Consider the following 21,559-nt stretch of genomic DNA (forward strand, 5'->3'; position numbering starts at 1 on the left):
CATTTAAATTAACTTTCAAACCCATAATCAGATTGCAAATGTGGCTTTCTAAACCTAAAAAGGCTGGAAATATAAATATAAAAACACATTCTCTTTAGGTTATCTCAGAATATTGGTGGAACCATGGCATTAAGATTGGGTTGCACACTAAACCAGAAAGGAATGGTTTAATATTACATTTTAATAAGGGATTATGAACCTCCATCATAGAATTATTGAGGAACCTAATGTAAAGGAGATCCTTGTCATAGCCTAAATCTGATCATTTTTAGTTTTGCTTTAGCCTATATTTCATGAGTTGTGTGATTTTACATATTATGTTTCACTTTAGGCCACGTATCTAATATTATATAATTAAACTGAGTATCACATTTTTATCAACATTTACAATTTCCTGTAAAGGCGGGCTATGCTAAATGAATATGAGCAATCATCTTACCCTCACTGTGATGCATATGAAATGAACAGTGTTTCACAGTGATCATTTCATCCCATCCTTGTTTTCCATATTTGCCATTCAATTAAGTTTACCACTCCAGCCTCCCATGTCTTATTAGTTTTTTCCATAAGTGAAGTAGTTTCTATAATCATACTAACAGCATTAATGCGCTAAGAGGCTGAAAAATACATAAATGCATGCGAAGGTCTTGTGAGAGATGAAAACATTATCTGATAAAGATAAACAATTTCTCTGATCCCCAACTGAATCCATGACCAGCAACACCAATTCTACTAACTTGAATTCATCAGACCTGATTATACTCTCAGTTAATTTCTTCCTCTTTTTTCTTTGGCTGTACCAACAGAAATCAGGATTTTCAATTCATCAGGGACTTTCTATAAATCTCTCTCTCTCTCTCTCTCTCTCTCTCTCTCTCTCTCTCTCTCTAGCCTTACCTTACTCTAACCCCTACTCAAACAAACTCCCACTCAAAAGAACTCCTGCAGGTGCACACATCTGCACACATGCACACACTTTAAATTACATGATTACTTCAAAACAAAAATCGCACACATAATCGACCCTCCTAACAAGCAAAGAGCCGGACCCGCAGCGCTGCTCGTGTAATCACGGCTCTCATGCTTACTTGAGTTTGCAAGACCACTGTGTTCTTCTCTGCGTGTAATTTGGTAGTGATGAGCAAAAGGCCTCACCTTGGGATGAGGTCACCAAAGTGAGGTGAACCGTCACACAATTTGTCATACAGCTACCCTCCACTGTGATGGTATTTGCGTTGTTGACGCAGGTGTCTCTATTATGTACTACTGTAAAAGCCACATCATGATAGTCCAGAGGGAATACCATAACAGTGGCAAAGGGCCACTTGAGTCAGAGTGTGTGTGAAGAGGTTTTGTGTTTATTATTACAACTCACAGAGGCTCCCAACTGTAAAAGTTATGACCTGAACAATGAAGTTGAAGAGAAAGAAATTTCAATGTTATATTGATTGATTGATTGATTTTATTTGACCACTTAAATGTGAAAATATAAAAGCAGTACTCTATGCAGGGCTGTAGTACTTGAGTCGAGTCTTGGACCCGAGTCCGGACTCAAGACCATTTTTCTATTGTCTCGGACTTGTCTCGGCCTCGGCCACTGGTCTTGCCAAATATGGCTTTTGGTCTCGACCGAGTCCAGGTGTCTTTATTAGGTTGATAATAATATTGGAGGAAAAGTTAAACCCAAAATGATTGTCTTTATACTGTCATCAATAAGAGCTTTTTTCCTGTCTTGGACTCGGTCTTGACTCCGACTCAAACCCTTTTGGACTTGGTCTTGACTTACTAGTCAAGTCTGACTAGTCCTGGTCTTGGACTTGTCTTGGACTCAACAAAGGTGGTCTTGACTACAGCCCTGACTCTATGTCATACATTATAATACATACAGTAAATAGCCAGGGGTGACACAATAAACCGTAACCATTGGGGTCCCTGTCATAATTCTGCCTGTATGATAGTTGGAATATTGAAGTATGGAGGTTTTCAACGGTATTTCATCTATTCTAAGGATCTTCCATAGAAGGTTTAGTTTTAGGTAACCCGATCCCACAGTTGAGGATAAATCGGAATGTGTTTATGTGTACCCACGGTTATCTTCCATTTTCAATAACTGAATTAAGTTGCATTTAATCTAAATGTATTGGACCCGTCATGTGTGCAGTCTCCTCCATCATTTCCGGTCAAGATTCCCCGATATCACATGCATATTTTTTTCCTTCTTGCGTTTATTTTTGCCACACTGACAGTGCAAGAAACACGGATCTAAAACAACACTGATGATGCCTTCTTAGGGCTGCAATAAATGCCATCCAGATAGCAACTCAAATGTTTCTGATTCCAAACAGAAATAGAAAAGGCTATCAGCCTTTAATCACCAGCTTTAATGTCAAATGTAGATTACACAGATGTAATCATCTTCCTCTAACGCTGCCTCACGGGTGTAAAAAGCCCCTTTTGTTTGCGAGCCACATCTGCATGCTATTTGCCGTCCATGTCACTGGGGCACCAGAGAGAGAGAGGCCTTAGAAGAGGAAAAAACAAAGCAAAAGGATCTTGAAGAAGCAACAGGAGCATGGGTAGTTTCCAGCATCTGCAAAGAGATAGTGACCTGACATGCCAGATGGTTTATTCATCACAGGACCATCTCAGTAGCTGTCATTGGAAACTGATTGGGTAAGAGCATGAGTAAAAAACCTGGCATGTGATTGGAAGACGTCACACATACTTTACCACGCTTAAGACTTACGGTCTGCTGCTGTTCCGACACAAACCATGGATGTGTAATAAATACTGGATGCAGCGTTCAAGGCAAAGCTCAGATCATTCCTAAGACAGTGGGTCAGTTGAGCATGACGCCATCATGGAGTCAAAAAACGACCCGGATGATTGGCACTGCTTCCGCACAGTGTGGCCCATAGAGCGGGCGCACCGGAGACTTCAGCTGGCCAAACTAGTTACTTCCGGTTTAGTCCATATCCAAGACCTTCCACTTACAGGATTGCTCCGTTGCCGCTGAAAATTCCACCAGATGTCCCATTTTTCGTCCAGAAGTCCGTTACTTACCTTCCCCTTTCTTCAAATCCGGTGGATTTCTGAGTACTATGGTTACCTGGTCCTCAGATCTCTGCAGGGTAAATCCAGACAGCTAGCTAGACTATTTGTCCAATATGAGGACTATGGTTACCTGGTCCTCAGATCTCTGCAGGGTAAATCCAGACAGTTAGCTAGACTATCTGTCCAATATGAGGACTATGGTTACCTGGTCCTCAGATCTCTGCAGGGTAAATCCAGACAGCTAGCTAGATTATCTGTCCAATTGGAGTTTTCTGTTGCACTACTAAAACTACTCCCGAACGTACACATGTTCCACCAAAACAAGTACCTTCCCGAGGATATTTTGCAGTGGCACTCTGGCTCCATCCGGCACTTAGCACAAACCATGACAATTGTGATTGGTTTAAAAAAATGCCAACTAACCAGAGCATGTTTTTCTCCCATCCTGGAATAATGTGTGGATATGCCAGACCCTCCTCCACAGCGCTGTGGAGGAGGGTCTGGCAATGTCTTTTTGGGTTAAAGGGCAGCATGTGACAAGTTGAGATGCAGATCCACCGCTTGGCCAATATGTTCCAAGTCTGGCACACTTCCTGGGGACCTGACACAAACGCTGTACTTGAAGCCTGACCTTATAATACACCCATGAGCCTGATACCACGCGAGCTGCTAGAGGAAAATCAGAAAATACCGGTACTCTTTACTGCTGCTTTGTCTGTGTGGAGCCTTTCTCAAACAGCTGAAAAGAGAAATGGGTGAAATGTGTCCCATACAACAAATGGGCACATGAGGCTTGTACTCCAGGGTTTACTGTTCATTTCTGTCAGAACTGTGACTCTGCCGATGACTCAGATTAGGTTATGTGGCCTATATCGGTGATAAAATGTTAACTATGTTGAGCCAGAGAGTTTTGTTTAATTCGTGTTGCATTTGGTTTTGAAAGGCAACTAAAAAATGCAGAGTTCAGGGTGAATTATTTGCATTTTGGTCTGGATAGACAATAGTCAATTACAAACTACAAACTATTTCATCACTTATTTACTGACATGGGCTGTTTCTTTCATGCACTGACACTGATGAAGCCCTACTATTCAAAACATCTGTTCATGAAAATCAGACTTTTAACTGCAAAAATGTGTGTAGAAAGCCTCTACTTTAAACATGTCATTATTGATGGATAGATATGTGACAATTTACCCCGCATAGTGTGACAACTAGGTGTAGGTGATGGGGTCATTGATGCACATTCTTAACATTCTTAACTCTTAACTATATTAAAGGGAGAAGGTAATATTTAAAGATTACACACAAAGCAAAAAAGTGTGTGGGGATAATTTCTACATACTTGTACTTTTCATTTTATGCTACTTTATACTTAATTACATTTAATAGAAGGATAATTTATGTTTTACTTTTTACTACACTACATTTGTTTGACAGTATCTCAAATTGGCTCCAGATTGATAAACTAAAACAGTAAAATGCTCTAACATGTAGTCCTTAGTGATAAAAAAATCATATATATACTGTATATATAATATTCTATAATCTATAATCATATAACACTGTGAAACGAGCTATTTTGCATAATGAGTACTGTGACTTTTGAGAGTTTAGTACATTTTGCTGATAACACTTCTGTACTTTTACTTTCTATACGCAACATTTGGAATTCAGGACTTTTTCCTGCAATGGAGTGTTTTTGAATAAGTGTACTATTTTTTTATCATTTTTTTTTGTACTTTTACTTAAGTTAAGGATGAGTCCTTTTTCCACCCTGGATGTAGGAACATGAACGTCAGAGCGGACTGCAGACCTTTGACATTCACAAAATATACAGACAGTAAGTGCCAGAATAGCAGAAGCCGTGGGTGAATCATGACAACAGGAAAGCACAGCAAGTGGGAAAACATGTAGGAGAAAGATAATGGCAGTGTGTTAGTGTGTCTGTACGTTTTGTAATTTGTGTGTATGGGATGTGTGATGCACACATGTTGGACTGAAAAACGGTATTATTATTGTGGACATAATGGACCAAACACAAGAAATATTCTTTGAATGAAAAAAAATATATATATGAAAATTAATTGTTTAAATTAAACTAGGAATACAACGTCTCATTTTGCACCTCTTGGTGGTAAAATTTGATTGTTCTGTATGTTGGAAGCATCATGCAACATCAACATATGTAACTTCAGTGTGCGGCAGTGAATGTCCATTTAAAAGGTCTATGATAAAAACCTAATTTAATCTAACAAAATTACAAATGACAATGAAAAGATGTCTAGTGGCTTGGCTGTAAACTCCTCCACACAGCTTAACATGCAACTTGAAAATATCCACAAGCTACAATCACAACATGTCCATCTTTTCCTATACTGAAGGAAAGACAGTGATGTCCAGGGACATTTATGGCAACACAAACAGGAATATAAAGACAGTCTGCTAAAAGACAGCTGCAATTGGATTTCACACTCCTGACAATGAGACAGTGAGTGTTCCTTGCCTGGATTATATCCATGATTAATTTGATTTAATTCTCTTAAGAAGACATTGCTGTACAATGTCCTGTGTTGGATAGCTTCTGATACAGACAGCAAAAGAAAACGTGAATTTAACTGCTGATGACAGTGACTTCATCATTCACCCGCTGGGAAATCAAGTGCTGTCTCTGCACAAACACTTCAACAAAGACCCCAAGGCGTTGTCAGCAGATCACTTGTTAATCTGGGACTTTCTTATCCATCACGTTTGGCTCACTGTGTTGACTCTGTTGTTTTGCTATACATGGTTCATCACTTTTATTGTTTTGAGGAAACATGAATACACAGCAGCACTGATAAAAAAACTGACAAACATAGATTAAGTATAGTTTAGTAAGTAACACAAAACACAAGGAAAACAAACATGGTATGATATAACTACTATATGGATTAACAATGCCATCTGGTGTCCTAAAACGATCATGTATATATTGTAACATGGCATTTGCAGGCATCAACTCAAATGGCACATTTTAAAGGCTAGAAATGTAAAACCAACACAAAAACTCCAAAAGAGATAGCAGTCTACTCAATTTCTGCTATGTCCTGCTGTTAGTGGCCTGCTACGCCCTGCTACACCATGCTACGTCCTACTATGCCCTGCAGGGCCCTGCCATGCCCTGCTACTTCCTGCAGTGCCCTGCTACACCCTGCTATGTCCTGCTATTAGTGCCCTGCCAGATCCTGCCATGCCCTGCTATACTCTGCAATGCCCCGCAGTGCCCTGCTGCGTCTTGCTATGCCATGCTACGTCCTACTACGTCCTGCTACGCCCTGCAATAACCTGCTACATCCTGCTACGCCGTGCTATATCCTGCAGTGCTCTGCTATTTCACGCAGTGCCCTGCTATGTCCTGTCATTAGTGCCCTGTTGCATCCTGCTATGCTATGCTATGTCCTGCTATGTCCTGCTACGCCCTTCAGTCCCCTGCTACGCCCTTCAGTGCCCTGCTACGTCCTTCTATATCCTGTCATGCTATGACACTGCAGTGGCCTGCCACGTCCTGCTTCACCATGCTACGTTCTGCTAAATCCTGCTACGCCTTGCTGTGTCCTTCTGTGCCCTGCAGTGCCCTGCTTCCCCCTGCAGTGCCCTGCTACGCCTTGAACTACTAATACTACTATTTATAGTCACTGTTCCATTATCTTTATTGTGACTGTTCATCACACCTCCAACTGGCACCGTCAGCCTCCGCCTACCAAGAGCCTGGGTCTGTCCAAGGTTTTTTCCTAAAAGGAGTTTTTCCTTTCCACTGTCGCACTAAATGCTTGTTCTTGGGGGAATTACTAGAACCGTTGGGTCTTTGTAAATTATAGAGTGTGGTCTAGACCTACTCTATCTGTAAAGTACCTTAAGATAACTCTAGTTACACTTTGATGCTATGAATACAATTTAAATGAATTGAATAATGTTGTACTTAATAGTTATGGTGCACATTCATTTGCATACTAAAATGCCAAGTCCAACATGCATTCATTGATGCCGTATTGTTATTACAATTATATTAAGGATAAAGAAAATGACCTTTTTTTAAAGGCAAATTCCTCTGTAACCTAATTCAACTGTTATCCCCTATAAAAGTGTTTAATATCATATTTACTGGCAGCTGCAACACCTGTACAATATACCAAAAAATTGTGATACCATTGACATTTTTGTTATAGAGACTAGCCGACATACTAAAGGCAACACCTAAGATAAAGGCAACTGATTTTCCTCAATCAAATGTTTGATGTTACATAAATCGTCTCAGTAGAACTCAGCTTGTACTCTGTATAGTTTGTCACAGTTATCTAATTCTGTATTTTGTTAATTGCCATTTTTTCCATGGAAGTCAGCTCATTTTGTCAGAACTTAAAGCCTTAATGTAATTTGTCTTTTTTTCCCTCTGTGATTTAGACTCGCAGTCACCTTTTGAAATAGTCTCTCTGTAGAACACACAAGCAGGACAATCAACAGTACACAGTGTCCTTTTTTACTGTATCTTTCATGGGTATACAAGTTTTCATGTGGATCTTCTGGAATAATTACAGTACAGGAATGGATGGAGATGTTTTGTAGACACCAAGAGCTTTTGTTAAGTGGTTTTTGTATGTTAGAATACTTCCTGACTATATGGATGAATGGTTATTTGATAAAACACAAATTGCTTTAGGAGTATGTAAATTAAAAAGCAAAAGGTAAAAAAATAAAAAAAAAATAAAAAAAAACTTTACTTTATTTTGCTCCATGTAAAAAAATGTGTTTGCATAACATATTTTAAAAGAACCAAGGAAACGGTATGGCACCAGCTGCTTTTCTTTACAACAAAGAGAAATTAAAAGCAAGGATGCACAACATTGGGTGGCTCCATAGACTGTATATTAATTATTTAACATTAACTATTAACGGTTTATGGTGATCCATAGACTGTATATTAATTATTAACATTAACTATTGATGGTCTATGATTGATACATGGACTGTATGGGTGGGTCCGATCAAGGTGGATGTTGACACTGCCTCTGTCACATGACCACTCCGGCTGTTAACCAGGAAGTGAGAGGGCGTTGCAAAGGGCTGGTGGGCTGATAAAACAGCAACAACAAGGTAGTGGCTCTTTATCAATAAATACAGCGTTTACTCTTTCAAAATACAGACGAGAGAGTGCATTTTAATTTCAATACACACTTTAGTATATTTTTCCGTTGTCGCAACCTTGGCTTGTTCTCAGCAACTAGCATAATTGCTGCTAACAGTAGCTAGCTCTTTCGAGCTAGCAGGGACGTTAGCAGTCAGCAAGCTAACGGACCCAAAGGACAGCAGTGCATTTGTCTAAGAAAAGGTCTTCGGGTGTCCTCGGTAGCTTATTCCTGTTAGTCTAGGGTTGCAGTAGCTTAGCTAGCTAACACCGTTAGCTCACTCATAACCCGTCGCAACGTTTTTCTGGTGCATTTGTTTTTTCGGTTTGTGGGCTTTTCTTTTTTTGTGTATTTGGGTGTGTTGTGTATGCAGAGCGTTTGTTAAATACTGCGCATGTGTTGTCAATTCAATGAAGATGTTTTCTTTTTTCTTGTGTTTTGTCTGTTTGCATGTTTCATAAAGTCGCAGTTCGTTTGCCCGTGTCGGCCACCGTACATACTCTCTGAACGGGAGATACACTTCTATATATACAATACATAGAGATTTGGGATAGCTCAGTCTGTAGGTTGGGAACCGGAGGGTCGCCGGTTCAAGTCCCCATATGGTCCGAAGTATGGTGGTGCCACTTCACCGAACCCCCAACTGCCAAGCCCCCCCACTCTGACATCTCTCCATTTAGTGCATGAATAGGTACTGAGCATGTGTGTGTAAGGTGTATAATAACAACAGAGTGCAGAATTAAAAAAAGTATACTTACAAATATTATGGTTAATATTAAAATACAGTCTATGGATTAGAATCCATAGACAAGGTATGTGTAAGTACACAAGGAATTTTACTTCAGTTAATATTTGCTCCTAAAGTACAACACTCACTTAATGCATACATGGAAAAACTGTAAGGACAGTAAGAAATCTTAAAAGAAAAAATACTGTTAAGTATATAGAATAACAATACAATAGAATTGACAAGTAATGTACAATAATAGACTTTTTCAGACAACTTAATATTCACAAACAAAAGCACAACGTTTTTAATGTAAGTGCATGTAATTAAGGAAATGTTAGACATGTATGCTGGGATTTGTCCCTTGTCATAAGCAGGACTGGCTCTCTCCCAATTCCCAAATGACAGTCATATTTTGAATGTAAATAGCTTTGGTTACCTGATACTGGAGGAGGAAGTGCTATTCGGGCTAAATGGCGTGTAAATCCAACTTTATGGCAAGTGGTAATGCATGTATAATGGATGTGTGTGTGTCCCATACGCTTATCATAATAATAATAATAATAATAACAAAGTACCTGCTACCTTCTGTGTTTCAGCATCCACCATGACAGCCATCAAGCATGCTCTCCAGCGGGACATCTTCACACCCAACGATGAGCGTCTCCTGGGTATTGTGAATGTCTGCAAGGCTGGGAAGAAAAAGAAGAACTGCTTCTTGTGTGCGACAGGTAATAGACAAACGGTTGTAAAGTATTAAGGATAACAAGTAAATATCTCTGTAATAATGTTGTTTTTCCCCCCCTCCCAGTTTCTACAGAGAGGCCTGTCCAGGTTAAAGTGGTTAAGGTGAAGAAATCTGACAAAGGGGACTTTTACAAACGCCAGCAGACATGGGAGCTTCGAGATCTGACAGAAGTAGATGCCAAAGATGCAAGCAAGGTCGGACATGAGGAATTTTTTTTTTTCTTCTTTTTCAGCCCATTCATGACAACTTATTCAGTTCATGACAACTTATTCAGTTGTCATGAATGTTCCTTTTCTTTCTTGTTTAGTGCTCATACACTCTCTCTTTTACTGTCATGGTTTAGGAAAATCCAGAATTTGATCTTCACTTTGAGAAGGTGTACCGCTGGCTGGCCAGCAGTACCGCTGAAAAAAACTCCTTCATCTCGTGCATTTGGAAGCTGAACCAGCGATACCTGAGGAAGAAGGTGGAGTTTGTGAATGTCAGTTCTCAGCTGCTGGAAGGTGTGGAAACGCTCTATCCTTACTGTAGCTACCCCTGCGAGAGCATGCCTCTTTAAAAGGCTTGTCGGTTATTCTTAAACCAACAGTGCTGACCCTAGTGTGTATTGGTCATGTTTGAGGTATTCTAATTTAGTAAGTGAGAGTTTCTGCTGCTTTTTGGTTTAAATTATTTATTAATAGCAAAAAACAGTTCAACCTTTTTCTTTGTATCTTTGTTTGTGGTATGGTTTTCTGTGTTAAATTCTTCTTTATTCTCACTCTTCTCTTTTAAACTTTCTCTGGCCAGAACTTCCTAAAGCGGAAGGTTGGTAGGACTTAACTTCCCCCTCCTCACTCCTCTCCATTGTTATCTATCTCATGACCTCAAACCACCATTCTCATTAGAGACTCTCCCGTCCTTAAAGCTCCTTCCGTGTGAATTATCTGACGCTAAGTACAGATGGGCATGATTCCTTTTTTTTTCAATAATCCTAACACACATTTAGGTCATGTTTTTACCTCACTTTTAGCTGTTTTTACTTGTCCATTCCACCTTAGTTCATGGGATTATTCACTGACGTGTTAATATGGATCCCACGTAACTTCTAGGCAAGTCCCGCCCTACAAAGCTGTCTGATTGGTTGGGGTTAGGCATTGGCCTCAAGTAGTTAAAGTTAGCACATCCAATTGGTCAGGTGATAGGACCTGAACAAATGAGGTTCTGTTACATTTTGTAAACTTCGAGGCCTAGCCAATAGTAGCGCACAAATGCTAATGAAGGGCGGGTCCCTCCTTGAAGTTGCATGGGTGCCATAATAACGCTTCGCTGACATGACATGTGTTCTAATTTGACCGAAACTCGTAGCACATATTGTTTCTAATTGTTCCAGAGCCGAGTAGTGCAGTTGCTTGTTTAGCTGTTGTACTTTAATTTGATTTACAGAGGCAATTTTTTTATCTGGTAGAACAAATCGAGAAGTAAATTAAGCTCATGGTACAGTTGCCATTTCAGATTGCTGGTAAACATGTTCCATCACAGGTGGTTAGTAAGTAAAAGTTATTCAAAAGATGTTTTAGGACTCTTATAAAATGAATCCCATTCCCCATCACCGAAGGTACTTTTGTCCGTGTTGGAAGATATCAGAATGTGTCATGAACTTTGCATTTGCGCTCACGTCTTCAACATGCCTTTCCTTCTCTGTTTGTGGAATTAGAATCCGTGCCGAGTGGTGAGAGCCAGAGTGTTGCCGGGGGCGATGAAGACGCTCTGGACGACTACCAGGAGCTGAGCACCCGTGAAGAGCAGGACATTGAGGGCATGATGGAGATGTGCGAGTACGCCATCTCCAATGCTGAGGCTTTCGCCGAGCAGCTGTCCAGGGAGCTGCATGTTCTAGATGGGGTGAGTAAAGCGACTGCTGAACTGAAAATAAAATGACTATCAGGTATGAAAATTATTGTTCTGAGCAATGATGTCATTTTGACATTGAGCTTGGATAGAAATTTAAAAAAACATAGAAACTATGGGTGGGACAACAAATTGATTTACATATTTATCTTGATTTTCCATTGCTATACACCGCAAAGTGGTAGCAGCTCCATCACCCGAGCATCATTAAAAGGCAACTGTAGTATTCCTTTCTGTGGAACATCATTTCCCCAAACTGCCTTCTCAGTAAAAGGGGCAACATTATGGAACTCTCTGCCAGACCATTTGAAATGTACCAAACTGTGACTAATTCTGGAACAATATTGTTGTCATTTAGTTTTTACACTGGGCTCTCTTTGTATACTTTCTTTCCTTTTTCATTTCAGCAACAGCCCTACTAGGGACAAGTGTCGTGAATTAGCTTCAGCTAAAAACACTATGATACATGCATCGGATGACTGTCTACGTTTTTTTTTTTTAATGTGTCCCTATCTAAATGAACTTTAATAATAATATTTTTTAGATCTAAAAAATTCTATTGCCCGAGATTCAATTTTTTTTTATTTTTTTTTAAGATTCACCTTAATATATTCTGTTGATATGGTACTAGCAATGACAGTACATAGGACCGCACGACATGACCTAAAATCAAAATCACCAATAATCAAAATGATCGTCATCGGAAAAATACGTCAAAAATCAGCTTTGGAATTTTGATGTTGATACATTTTTGATCAGATCTGTTTCCAGCAAAAGCTGAAAATGCAAAAAAATTCAGGTTATGTACTTCTTTACAGATGAAATAAATGTCAGGTCGACTGACATGTGATGTGCATTCATTTTAGAAAACAATTCGTTTTTAGAAATGTCGTATGATATACATTATTGTGTGTGTGTGTATAGAGCATTACTCAACTTTTATTTGAGAAGGAAAAGAAAAGCGCAAAACTCAGTACTATCGAATACTTCTATAATCACAATAACAGAAAATCGCCATGCAAATCCCATTGTCACCAATGTAAAGAATCGTATTGGGACTAAGGCATATTGTCCCAGCCCTGACATTAACATTAATAATACCTTTTTTATTGTTTCTTGCTTTAAGGCCAACATCCAGTCCATCATGGCATCAGAGAAGCAGGTCAACATCCTGATGCAGCTGCTGGATGAGGCGCTGGGCGAGGTGGACACCATCGAGGGAAAGCTGAGCAGTTACGAGGAGATGCTCCAGAGCGTCAAGGAGCAGATGGACCAGATCTCCCAGAGCAACCGCCTCATCCAGATCAGCAACACCAACAACGTCAAACTGCTGGATGAGATCCAGTTCTTAGTGGTTGGGAAACACATTTCAATTCTAATATTACTAATGTTTTTTAGACAGCTCGTGGATAAAGTTTTCATCAGCTTGATTCTCAAAATATGTTGCTGTGCAATAAGGTATTTAAAAATAGAGATATTCGGGATCAATTTATTTATTAATATTATTTTTGCCTGAGTTAAAGAACAAACTAATGTTCCTATCTTCCTATATAAATGCGCAAAATATTCAAACAATCCTATTTGCTGGATGTGAAACCTAAAACTATACTTGCTAGGTTTCTGGACTTAGTTTTGATGCCTGCACTGGTCTCTCCTCATGTAGAACTACATGGACCTGTCAAAGGGACACATCAGAGCCTTGCAGGAGGGGGACCTGACCTCCCCTAAAGGCATCGAGGCCTGCATCAATGCCTCCGAAGCTCTTTTGCAGTGCATGAACGTGGCCCTCCGACCAGGTTAGTTTACACATGTACTAGGGCTGCACGATATGAGGGAAATATCTCATTTGGATTATTTTGACTGATATTGCGATTACGATATGATTCACGATATTGGACGGAATGATAATTTTTGTGTCATTATTCTCATTTTCACTGAAAAATATATATTAATATATATATATATATTTTTTTTTTTTTGGGTACCAAACAAAGATTTTTTTTCTTCAGTCTGTAGGATACGATATGTAGGCCGGGATGTCTCTACAGCACCACAATACTTCATTTTTTAATGGTTTTACACATGTTTTGCCCCTCACAAAAATTGCGCCCCCTTGCATATTGCAGTTCATATTGCGATTTCGATAACATTGCAATTAGTTGTGCAGCCCTAACAAGTACTTGTTTGTTCAACTTAATCAGTTGGTTCTCTCGGTCGGCAAGTAACTCTCAAGCGTGCTTATGTGTGCTTACAAACAGATTTAAACAATATAACACTTTTTTCCTAGCCTGTAAATGCCTTTTTCCTTTCCATAGGCCACGACAAGCTGATGGCTGTGACCCAGCAACAGCTCCTGTTCGCTGAGCTGAGAGACACCTTTGCTCGCCGCCTCACCAATCACCTCAACAACGTGTTTGTTCACCAGGTAACAGGCGCACTATGCTCCCGGGTATACAACTATACTTTGTAAGTTGCAGTTTCAGGTGATAGGTTGCATTGGAATATCCTTCAAGACTGTATTTTACTGTCCCTGGTCCTCTAGAGCAGAGATCTTCAACCAGGGGCCCGAGACCAATAGGGGTTCATCCGAGTCACTGCAGGGGGGCCCTCCAAATTAAAGTTTTTTTCAAAACTTAAAGTTTTGTTTTTCGTCTTAAAGTGCTCACATTATGCTCTGTCTGTCTTGCAGTTAAGGGGTTCTTGGTTTAAAAAAACTTTGAAGACCCTAGCATTACATATAAACTAAAACATCCATAAACACTGGGGAAAAGTAGAGTTATTCGAGATGATGATGTACTTGTGCTTTACTTGAGTATATCCAATTTTTCTACTCCACTGTCTTTCAGTGGTATTTGACAGCTTTAGTTAGTAGACAAAGTAGTTAAATGGGTCTGTACTTGATTTTTAAAGAAAAAAAGTATTTTAGGATGGCCTCAACACGGCGCTCAAACACCACCGCTACGGCGCGGCTGTCGAAACAAAGCACAGAGAAGCTCGGGTTACAACACACACCGAGGGAGTGGGACTTCATTCTCTGCTAAGGAGGCCGTTACTCCACTACATCTTTACATAGCAAATTGTTACTGCTATATAAATATTCAGAATATCCATTACAGCCCTTTAAAACTAGCTACACATTTACCAGCTACAACATAAAAATGCTGCTCATACACTGTTGCAGAACAACTTACTTTTACATACTAAGATCTTCAGAAAAATATGTTTTGCTCAATGTTCTGTTCAGCAAAGTAGTTTTTTAGCAGATTTTTAGGCAAGGCAGTTTTATTTGTAGAGCACATTTCGGCAACAGGGCAATTTAAAGTGTTTTACTTAAAAAAAATTAAATAAAAGTTAAACTGGAGTAAAATCAATTAAACGTTAAACAGCAGTTAAAAAGAGTCAAAATATAATACGAAAGTAAAAGTAAAAGCAGATAAAATTGCAGGGTTTAGGCTGCTAGTATGGGACAGTGTATAATCCACCGCCCCACACATTTTGTTGTGCTAACGCCTTGCCGTTGTGAGTCTGCAGTAGGCCTGCACGATTAATCGATCTCGATTCACCCTGTTCACAATTTATATTTTGAAATAACTTTGAATTAAAAAAAAAAAAAGTGCATTTAGATACTGAGAGAGAGAGAAATTTAAAACAATTTTTTTTTTAAGACTTCGATTCTTAGTTAATTTTACGAGCCGACTGCATCACAATTGCTACCACTTTCTTCTGTGAGTTTTAAACTTAGACTTTATAAAGTAGGTTTCACAGCGCTTCCAAGCGCTGCGAGGCTCTCCCTTCTCTTCATAGAAGCCTCTAAGTCTACAGGCTTGTGGTGGTGCACGATGTGCTATAGGCGCCAACAAAAACATCTGTGTTTGGCAATGCAAATTTGTTTTGTTTTGTCCTGGTTCAGGTGTGCAATAATTGTGATATCAATTCTAAGCTAAAATGTCGTGATATATATTTTTCCCTGAATCGTGCAGGCCTAGTCTGCAGCACCAGGCAGTCTCTCCTGCTCCTTTTCCAGGCTGTTTCTCTCTCTCTCCTTCTCCACCCCTTGTGGACTTCCTGTTTATCTGGGACTCTCTTCCTTGGCTTCCTTGTGTCGTTTCCTTCTAGATGTGTCCCTCCTATTCCTGACTCTCCCTGTTGCTCACTTTGAATCATCCCACTCTGCTCTCTGTCTCTATGTCAGTTCAACCACTTCAGTCACTTCAAAATGACCATCCCTCAGTTCTATAGGTCCTCCTGTCTGTCGCTTCCAGTGAGTACCCTCACAGCAACCCCTCACTTGTCCCCTCTTTTGCTAATGTTTGACCCTCTCACACCTCACTCCAACTTCCTTGTCAATACCTCAGATCTTCCATATCCTAACATAGCCTATTCTTTATTGCATGGGATATATTTCTAATCACTTAACATCTTTCGTTTGATCTCAAAGCTGGAGAAGCATCACCCATCTTTCTTCTCCATTGCTTGTCGGCACTCAGCTGAGGGCTCGTTTTGTGTTTGGGTGCTAACTTGGCTTTGTTGCAAAAGGTCTCATATCATTAAAATCCTGTGCCTGTCTGCTCTGCGTGCATGTTTTGTTGCACAAGCAGTAGATTCTGACCAACATAGCAATGAGGTGAAGTGAGGAGAACTTCAGTATGCCAGTAAGAGCTGTGCTTTTCACTGAAATTTTCAAATTGAGCTGAAGATGTGGTGGAATTTTGAGTTGAACAATGGGTTGTTTACCTCGGAAACATCTGGTTTTTATGGTCATTTGAGGTAAGATATCCTATCCAGATGTTTTTGATAGGATGATGAATATTCCTCATGTGTTGAGTGTGTTTGTTTGTATACAGAAATATGGAATGGGGCTTAATATTAGGTGTGCCTATGCTAACTCTTATTGAATCTATTAGTAATTGTCTCCCCTTGCTCTGTCATCCAGGGCCACGACCAGAGCTCCACCCTGGTGCAGCACACAGCTGAGATGAGCCTGCCCAAACACAGCCCCCTCCACAGGGACCTGCTGCGCTATGCCAAGCTCATGGAGTGGCTGAAGAACACCCACAGGGAGAAGTACGAGGGCCTTTCAAGGGTCAGTGCTGTTATTTGAGACACCTCTAAAGGAATAGCAGAAATACACCTATGTGCTTTCTTACCAAGAGTTAGGTGAGAAGAATGATGCCACTGTTAGGTTGTAATCCCGAAGATTTCAGTCTTGGTTGATTTGGCGACACCTGTGGTTAGCGTGGCAACAGCAGCACTAACATTGAAAACAACTATATAAAAATTAAACATTGGATGGCTACTGAAGACAAAAATGACGATCATTAACGGTATCAATCATGGGTTTTGATATCAGGGAAAGTTTAAGGATTAAAGAGACCAGTGGTTCGCAAACCTTTTTTTCAATAATGTACCCCTTTTGAAAAAATTCCGCCAAGTTCCCCCTAAACAGCACAAAACATTTTATATAAAAGGTACAATACAGCGCTGCACTTGTTAACAACAACCATGTAACTGAAAGATACTTAAATGCTAGACTACATTTCAAATGATGTAGAACCCACTAAATTGATGTATTATTTTAATACATTATAATTATAATTATTTTAGGAATTATGCATTAAAAAAATCTCACAAACTCCATGCAGTACTCCAACTTATTCCTAGGGGTGCTAGCAACTAGAGGTGGGGGGAGAAATCGATATAGCATAGCATTGCAATATTTTCAGTGGCAATACTTTAATAAAAATACAGGCGGCAAGTACTGATCTTTTATTATGTGTCGGTCAGTTTGTCCCATTTTGCTGCTGTAACATTGAAGTGATATGAACAATCAGAGAAATGTATATTTTTTTGATAAAACAGATGTTGACAAAGTTTTCTTTTGGTGACGTCACTTGAAATTGGAAAAAATTAGAAGTTGGAAAAAAAGTTATAAATTGCAATATATCGTAGAACATTGCAGTATGATTAAAATCGCAATAATATCGTATTGTGGCATAAGTATCTTGATGATTTTGTATCGGGAGGTATCTGTTGATTCCAACCCCTACTGGTAACCCTCCATTAGAAATAGACTAGAAACTGGGCTAAAGAGCGTGCCCTAAGCTAAGTGTGTAGTGATTGGAGCTTCATATTTACACTCATCTCAACATCTAATAAATCTCCTCTCCTGGTTTCATTTAGACCTACGTTGACTACATGAGCAGATTGTATGAACGAGAAATCAAAGACTTCTTTGAGGTTGCCAAGGTAAAGATGGCGGGTACATCCAAGGAGGCCAAGGGCAAGTTTGGTAAGAGATGTCATGCACACGCCTGTTGGAGACATGAAGCATGCTTGTCTTAATATACTAGGATTTACAAGTAACGTCTGTTTTTTGTCTTTTTCTCCCTCCAGTATTTGTATTGTACTGGCACACAGAATTGAATGTAATATTCATGTATAAATAAGAAAACAAGGTCTTATTTTTAAACAGCCTTTTCTGCGTCCCATCACTTAACAAAAGCATATGTTTCCCAACTAATAATGTGGGCTTCGAAATAGTGCTGAAGTCCTACCTTTTTGTTTTACCTTTTAGCTGACATCTCTTTTTAGAAGGAACCTTATATGTTGAATTCTCATCTCCCTTTTGAATCTTTAAAATCTGAAGAAGTCTTTTGGTTGAGCTTTGTTTTTGGCAGAATTACAGTACTGTTTTCTGCATTCTCTATCAGCTTTTCCTGCTGAAAACAAAAAAACTAAAAGGTTTTCCAAAGGTTCGCCTGAGCTACAAGCACAGCCGCTGCAGTGCACGTCAGCATATATGTTACTTGGTACATCTAACATCTAGCCTCACCCTGTCCCATGCTGCATGTTTATAAGCTCTAACTTGTCTCTGTCTTTGATGCCTGCCTTTCTAACTGGCTGCAGCCACGCTTCCGCGGAAAGAGAGTGCGCTCAAACAGGAAACAGAAAGTAAGTATGACATTTGGATAGAGCTATTCCACTGTCATTTAATCAATCAGCTTCTTACATAGCTGCACTAAAAGAAATAATTTGCTCATAAGCCTTTGCTACCCTGAAACATAACACTTTCAGCCTTGCCAACCATTACATGACCGATTGATTGAAGTCTTCACAATGCAGCTGAATGCATCATCACATATTCTGATGCTATGAGAAACGCCTAAAAAAAAGTTACCCATTGATACACATGTTATTTTTTTGATGAGTTGACTATGCAATTTATTGAATAGTGTCGTAATTGACTTTCAAACGTTTGACCCACTCTCACTGTACACGTGACATTGAATGGCTGGTTTTGTTGTGATGCATTAGGCCTTCATGGCAGCTCTGGGAAGCTGACAGGCTCTACCTCAAGCCTGAACAAGCTGACAGTGCAGGGCTCCAACAGCCGGCGTTCCCAGTCTTCCTCACTGCTGGACATGGGTAACATGTCCGCCTCCGACCTGGACGTGGCTGACAGGACCAAGTTTGACAAGGTCACACTGCCACGTATACAGAGATATTTTTTTATCAGACTACTAAATGTGAAATAGAAATAAAACGGTGTATGCATGTTGCTCTGTATTTAGAGATTAATGGGTTTGTTTTTGCAGATATTTGAGCAAGTCCTCAGTGAGCTGGAGCCTCTGTGTCTCGCAGAACAAGATTTCATCAGCAAGTTCTTCAAGCTGCAGCAGCACCCGACCGTTACGCCCCCTCTTGCTCAGGTAAAACTGTAAACCGATGTTGGAAATAGCCGTGAAAAAGGGGGCTCATACGGTTATGCCACCTACTGATGTGCAATCATATGAAATTGTCTAATCCTTTATTTTAAATTAGTGGCTGTACTCGTGTGGGGGCATCTGAAGTTTTTTTTCTCGCCTGACAGCGTGATATAATAAAGCAATAACAGGTTGCAGCATCATTCATGTACATGTTTGTTTGGATTTGTCACGTTTTATGTGTTCTTTTATGTTTTATGTGTTCTTGTCAGCCCGAAACAGAGGATGTAGATGGAAGCATGCCGTCAAAAATGCCTCCCCAGGCTGAACACAGACACTCCATGTCATCTGAGTGAGTAGTTTCACGTCATGGGCTCCCAGTTCTGCCGAACCCATCTTCACTGCCAAAAAAGATTACAGTAACTATATTTTCTATGGATCGCCCCCTTGTCCTTGTTTCACTTGTCTTCTTTTCCACCTCCCGGTCTGTCTTTTTCGCGATTGAAGGAAAGACATTGTGCGGCTGATGATGAATAAGATCTTCCAGAGCATCGAGACGGAGCTTAACAGTCTCATTGCTCTGGGTGACAAGATTGACAGCTTCAACTCTCTCTACATGCTGGTGAAGATGAGTCACCATGTGTGGACAGCTGAGAACGTTGACCCGGCCTCTTACCTCAGCACTACTTTGGGAAATGTGCTTGTCACTGTCAAGAGGAACTTTGACAAATGCATTGTGAGTAGTATGCATTGTAAAAAATCAAGTCTTTTAAAAACTAAGTATTGTTTTTATACGAATACGATCTAATTTTATCCTCACAGTCTGGTCAGATCCGACAGATGGAGGAAGTAAAGATTTCTAAGAAAAGCAAAGTTGGGATCCTACTTTTCGTCACTGCGTTTGAGGAGTTTGCCGAGTTGGCTGAAACAATCTTCCGTAATGCAGAGCGCCGAGGGGACCTGGATAAAGCTTACGTCAAACTTATCAGAGCCGTCTTCATGAATGGTGAGACCACTTACCTGTTGGCTTTAGGTGATGTGATATTTCACGTGATGCCCATAGACAAACATTTGATTTTTGTTTGTCTTTTCAGTGGAGAAGGTAGCCAATGAAAGCCAGAAGACGCCACGGGACGTTGTGATGATGGAGAATTTTCACCACATCTTTTCCACACTGTCACGTCTAAAGATCTCCTGCCTGGACGCAGAGAGGCGAGAGGCCAAACACAAATACACAGACCATCTGCAGTCCTATGTAATCAACTCTCTGGGCCAGCCTCTAGAAAAACTCAATGTGAGTTAGTATATCTTTTGATTTATAGTGTTCCTGGGCATGAGTAGAGAAAAGCAGCATGTGAGCATTCACCAAGTTTTTTATATTGAGTGCATCATAGGGCAAGTGTTCTCTCTCTCCTTCCTGCAGCATTTCTTTGAAGGAGTTGAGGCCCGTGTAGCTCAGGGTGTTCGTGAGGAGGAGGTGAGCTACCAGCTGGCCTTCAACAAACAAGAGCTTCGCAAAGTTATCAAAGAGTATCCTGGCAAAGAGGTGAAAAAGGGACTTGACAACCTTTACAAGAAGGTGGACAAACATCTGTGTGAAGAAGAGAGTCTGCTACAGGTGAGAAGTGAAATGTTGAATGGTGCTCAGCTGGTCAGTAGGGTCACATTCCTCATCTTCTCTCTGAATACAGCCTCTATTTCTTAATGGGTGACTCACTTGGCAGTGAATCCTTTTCTGATTCGGATTCTTAATTGTGAACTGTTGCCCTTGCTGATGTACTCCACCAGGTGGTGTGGCACTCCATGCAAGATGAGTTCATCCGTCAGTACAAGCACTTTGAAGATTTGATCGGCAGATGCTACCCTGGATCTGGAATCACCATGGACTTTACCATCCAGGACATGTTGGAGTACTTCTCTAGCATTGCTCAGTCTCATTAGTCTAGCTAGCTGCTATGCACTTTTTAATAGTGATTCACTACTGCCTCGCATTGGTGCAATGATGGATGATGACACAAGCTACTTAATAACTGCCCTATATTAATTTTTTCCTGTGTGTCAGTGTATTTCACTGAAAGGGATTTGTACATTGGACAGCGTGTGTGCCTGTTCCATTTGAGACCCAACAACTTTGTGTGTGTTGTATTTTTATTATTTCTTTATGCCATATGTACATAATAAATTTGCCGCGGCCGACCCATTCGGTGCTGTGTTTGATAGTTGTAGTTATTTTATTGTTGACACTAGATGTCAGTCCGTGACTGTTTTAGAC

The 21,559-nt window shown here is 40.1% G+C and overlaps 1 protein-coding gene and 1 long non-coding RNA gene across 5 annotated transcripts; one reads left to right on the forward strand and one right to left on the reverse strand.

Annotated features, from left to right (window-relative positions):
- Positions 1 to 12,090, reverse strand: LOC117950199. The gene is made up of 4 exons (XR_004657838.1): positions 11,996 to 12,090; positions 8,738 to 8,741; positions 3,752 to 3,757; positions 1 to 12 (listed from the first exon to the last, which is right to left on the reverse strand). It is a non-coding gene; the product is annotated as an uncharacterized LOC117950199 (long non-coding RNA).
- exoc1 (exocyst complex component 1) lies at positions 8,090 to 21,490 on the forward strand. 4 transcript variants are annotated; one of them, XM_034880914.1, is made up of 20 exons: positions 8,090 to 8,187; positions 9,546 to 9,677; positions 9,758 to 9,888; positions 10,038 to 10,197; positions 10,484 to 10,501; positions 11,391 to 11,578; positions 12,711 to 12,938; positions 13,248 to 13,380; positions 13,900 to 14,009; positions 16,518 to 16,667; positions 17,765 to 17,873; positions 18,491 to 18,535; positions 18,899 to 19,062; positions 19,180 to 19,293; positions 19,560 to 19,639; positions 19,795 to 20,023; positions 20,110 to 20,293; positions 20,382 to 20,581; positions 20,711 to 20,905; positions 21,076 to 21,490. In XM_034880914.1, exons 2-20 carry the CDS (start codon positions 9,554 to 9,556, stop codon positions 21,226 to 21,228), a joined length of 2,715 nt encoding a protein of 904 aa, XP_034736805.1. In that variant the 5' UTR covers positions 8,090 to 8,187; positions 9,546 to 9,553; the 3' UTR covers positions 21,229 to 21,490. The 4 variants fall into 4 exon arrangements, with proteins under 4 accessions (XP_034736805.1, XP_034736808.1, XP_034736806.1 ...); XM_034880917.1 differs by lacking the exon at positions 18,491 to 18,535; XM_034880915.1 differs by lacking the exon at positions 10,484 to 10,501.
- Positions 21,491 to 21,559: the final 69 nt, after the last annotated feature.

This window comes from Etheostoma cragini, chromosome 9, assembly GCF_013103735.1.
Source record: "Etheostoma cragini isolate CJK2018 chromosome 9, CSU_Ecrag_1.0, whole genome shotgun sequence".
Taxonomy (NCBI): domain Eukaryota; kingdom Metazoa; phylum Chordata; class Actinopteri; order Perciformes; family Percidae; genus Etheostoma; species Etheostoma cragini.

Bases quoted from the DNA above. Each gene is read 5' to 3' on its own strand.
- exoc1 (XM_034880914.1), top strand. From the start codon at position 9,554: ATGACAGCCATCAAGCATGCTCTCCAGCGGGACATCTTCACACCCAAC. The intron at 18,536-18,898 runs GTAAGTATGACA...GTGATGCATTAG, and splicing joins GCTCAAACAGGAAACAGAAA to GCCTTCATGGCAGCTCTGGG. The intron at 19,640-19,794 runs GTGAGTAGTTTC...TCGCGATTGAAG, and splicing joins AGACACTCCATGTCATCTGA to GAAAGACATTGTGCGGCTGA.